Here is a 4,239-nt window from a genome sequence, read left to right on the forward strand (position 1 = left end):
AAAACACAAAAGATGACCTTATATTACTAATTACATAAATGAAATAACCTCCTACACTTCCAGAATATATATTTTATTAGCTCAGTATTTTGCTATTACAGCTTCATCAGGAGCTATTGATAATCTACAAGTTTGCTAATTAAGTTGAAACTAAATTTAGTTTAACCTTAATTAGCAGACTTTTAGGTTATTGACATCTCCTGATTAAGCTGTAATAGCGGAATAAAAGGCTAATAATGATATATTCTGGAGGTGTAGGTAGTTATTTTATTTACAGTAATGGAAATGTCTAGTAATAAATGTGTTAAAATGTAAGAATAATTGGCTTATATTACATTATGAAATAATGTTCTACTCATTTATAAAAGAAAAAAAAGTACAAAAGATAAAACAACAATATAATCCAGAACTTTTTCTTCCTTTAATCATAAAAGTGCAAACTAATTTTTCCTACATTTGTTCAGTTTGATAAACTAACAGCTAAATACATTCTGCATAGATAGATAACTTCATTACCTTAGAACATAAATTATCTACTATTTATATCGATATTTTTTGACACAGTCATTACCAAGATCAACTACAACAACATTGTATTGGTCATCAACTGCTAATCCTGCTGGTCTCTTTAATTTAGCATCAGCACTGTCAATACAATATAAAAGTTGGCCTGAGATGAAGTTAAACACCTGAATGTAGTGTTTATTCTTATCTGAACGAGAAGCAAGTATGTATCCTTTCTTGTCATAAGTGATGCCTCCAAAATGACCTCGATTTCTCCCTTCTGGATAAATCTCTCTGAGGAATTCTCCACCAGGACTGAAAACTTGAATGTGTGAGTCAGCAATCAAGATCTCATCCTGAGGACCTGTTGCAATAAGACTGACATATTTTGAATGACGACTTCCTTTCCGCTTGAGTTCAATTCTGCGTAAAAGTTTCCCAGATGGATCTAAAACAAAGACACATTTGAGCCTATTGTCCACAATTAAAATTTCACCTTTACTATTTACTACTAAGCTAAGTGGTTCTACAAAGTCAGAATGGGTGAACTGGCTGATCAACATACCATCAAAGTTTAGCTCTGTGGCATATCTTGTTCTCCAGTTGATGACTAGTAGGGAGTCACTGGGTGTCACAGCAATGCCTGTTCCTCCTCGCTCCTCCAACCCATCTCCATGAAAATGTTGAAGAAATTCTAGAGATGGTCCAAGGACTTTGATACGACTGTTTCCTGTATCAAGAACAAATACACGACCTGCCTTGTTAATGGCAACTGCTGCAGCCTGCAAAAAATGTTCATCTCCTGCTCCTGCAGATCCAAAGCAAAAAACAGGATTGATGTGCTCAGAAGATGTAAACTGGTATGGACTGTCCTTGATTGGTCTACCAAAGATGTTTATGTGAAGTTTATAAATACCAGGTAGTTCAGGAGTGTATTTTATACTATATGTCCCATCATTTTGATCTAAAAGCTGAACTTCTACTTCATCCCCATTTTCATAACGAAGCTCAACAGCAACAGGATCACCACCGACTGTCTGCAAACTGCCATGGTAATCAACAGTTCTAAGTAATGAACAAGAATGAAGGTGAGCAGAGGTATCATGTACATCTGCAGTACAGAGAGTTGGAAATGTTTTACTAGTTCTCACCCTCCCAAAAACATTCAAGGCAGCTTCAATATCAGAAAATGCAGAGTTATGCAAGTGTTCATATTTAATAAAAGCATTTTCCCTTGGTTCCATAACATTTTTTACAGCATCAATTTTTTCATTCAAGTCACTTATTTTCTTAGTGATATTTCGGACTTCCACTTGATGTTGAAGACCTTGACATTCTTGTTCCACTTTAGATTTCTCTCCTTGAATCATAGCAAGCTGTTCCAATAGTACTTTCTTCTTTTCATCCCGAATTTTTTTAACCATTCCCAATACCTCCTGTCTCCTCTTTTCTACAGTATTAATGACTTCTTGGAAAGTCCTATTGATTAACTCAAAAGTATGATCTACATTCTGATCTAGCTTACCCACTTCACTATGCACATTCTCAGCTGCTGCATTCAGCTTCCCTATGCAAAGATTTGCTTTATACAACAAAATTTCTGACATTCTTTTGATTGCTATAGAGAAGGGTATCACAGTGTGGCTGTAGCTTCCATTTCCATTATCATGACTTCCTTCAGTGCAAGCTGAACAAAACACACAGTCACAGCTTTCACAAAACAAAAGCTCTTGAGTGGTGTGTGTTGAGCATCTTGGAACTACTTCTCTTCGTTGTCTGGACATCAGGTCAAGAAGCTGGTTAACCAGGAAACTTGGTGGGAGAGCATTAATCCCCCCACGAGGAAGTGGGATTGTTTCGCGACAAATGGGGCAACGAAATGAGCCAGCATCTCGCACACCAGTAGCTGCAACAATTCTCTCCAGACAGCTTCTACAGACAGAATGGGAACAAGATAATAACTTAGGGATGTGTTCTTGGCTATCATATGTGCACAAACAGGTGCTACAAGTCAGAAAATGTTCACTGAAGTCTTCATAGTTGATTGAGACAGTTTCTACCAAGGTAGATGGTGTCATCATCTTCCTACCTAATTGGGACCTAAAAAATGTAAAAATAACACACTTTTAAAAAACTTAGTTCCAATAAAAAAAGTACTTAAAACTCTATGATCATGGAGTCAGTCCACTGGACCAAGCCCATATTAAAGAATTAATGTGTGCTATAATTTCAAATTGATTATGTTTTTAATAAACATTTTAAATTATGTAAACACACATAAACATATACAAATAAAAACAATTTCCAATAAAATATTTTTACTCAAGATTTGTTATGTGAATTCAGAGTCTAAGTGAAAGATGATTTTTATGTTAAGACTAAAATTACTTTATCTTACAGTATTAATATTTCATTTGCATAACCTCTAGAACCTCATAAGTAAATTTAGTTTTTTGTTTGGTTTTCAGTACAATTGTATCTATTATCTTTATTTTCTCTACCCTAACACTAACTGTAGGAAAATCAGCAATGTAGGGTAAAATAAAAAGTTGGAAATACAAAATAAATCTAAATTTCCCTTTTTTTCTCTCTCTAGAATGACAGCATATTGTAACAGACAATTATACACTATTAAGTCTTATAGTCAAAGCAAATACTTTTAGTCTCAGGGTCATTTAGGTTTATTGCTTTACAACCACACTTTGAGTATGGCAAAAGTTATTTATCATAATAGGGCAGCTTTGTGTAAAAAAATATGGAGTTATCAGCATGCATTGTAAAATTATAATTATGCTTCGCACAACTGCATTTTGATGTGTGGAAGCAATAAGGAATAGTTTTTATTTAACATTTTTTTCACTTAATTTTTCTTATTTAACCTAATAGACTTTTAATTTCTGCATTTATGTTACTTTTATAACAATAAATATATATATATATATATATACACACATAAAAACAAGAAGTTTAGGACTTGTGTGGGCTCTCGCACTTTTTCAGTTTTTGCACTCAAAAGCCTTGACAAAATTTAACCCTACTTCTTGGTAGTACTTTACGTAATTTTTATTTATTTCAAATATTCAACTTAGAGCACAAAATATTAACATGTACAAATAATATACAATGTCCTAAAACTATTATAATTTAATTGGTTAGGCTACAAGTAGGTTAAAATAATTCCATTAGCTGCTAGAGGCAATCTTGGTAACAGTAAACAATGAAACTGTAGACCAAATAATTCATAAAATATCAATAGAATAAGCTAGCCTTATAGAAAATTCAATAAATTAACATTTTTCTTTTTGTTATAACTAATGCAACAGCAAATAGTAGAGAGAATTATTGACATATTTTAAAACACAGGATGTGAATTTCTGGTTTCAATCTCAGTAAAGTAAAAAGATTGAAAGCTATAAATGTACACTATCTCTGAGCTATAAGTATTTAATATGTGTCAAGCTATTTATTTAAATATTTTCTTTTGAAATTACGAAATTAAAACTTAATATCTCAAAATTTGAATTACAAACTATGTTTTGATGCCAAGTTTTTGACACACATTGATAATAAAGTTGTATAATTACATATAATGACAAAGCCATGACATGTACACTTTAACCCCACCCATGCACAAACAGTTAAAGTGATTTTCATGTATAAGGCTTGCAACTTCCTGAGATGACTTGTTTTGGGATCTTAAGAATACCCACCACCCAATGTTTTTAAAACGTATAT

At 32.9% G+C, this 4,239-nt stretch overlaps 1 protein-coding gene across 6 annotated transcripts in view; it reads right to left on the bottom strand.

The window, feature by feature from the left end:
- Window positions 1-345: 345 nt before the first annotated feature.
- Window positions 346-4,239, bottom strand: part of LOC106458541 (tripartite motif-containing protein 2-like) — a 53,273-nt gene continuing 49,379 nt past the window's right edge. For all 6 annotated transcript variants that reach the window (XM_022384790.1, XM_022384788.1, XM_022384789.1 and 3 more), the window contains one exon: window positions 346-2,604. In XM_022384790.1, the coding sequence (XP_022240498.1) occupies window positions 537-2,585 (2,049 nt within the window). In that variant the 5' untranslated portion in view covers window positions 2,586-2,604 and the 3' untranslated portion in view covers window positions 346-536. The remainder of the gene's footprint in view (window positions 2,605-4,239) is intronic.

The sequence above is a fragment of the Limulus polyphemus genome, unplaced genomic scaffold, assembly GCF_000517525.1.
Source record: "Limulus polyphemus unplaced genomic scaffold, Limulus_polyphemus-2.1.2 Scaffold483, whole genome shotgun sequence".
NCBI classification, from domain to species: domain Eukaryota; kingdom Metazoa; phylum Arthropoda; class Merostomata; order Xiphosura; family Limulidae; genus Limulus; species Limulus polyphemus.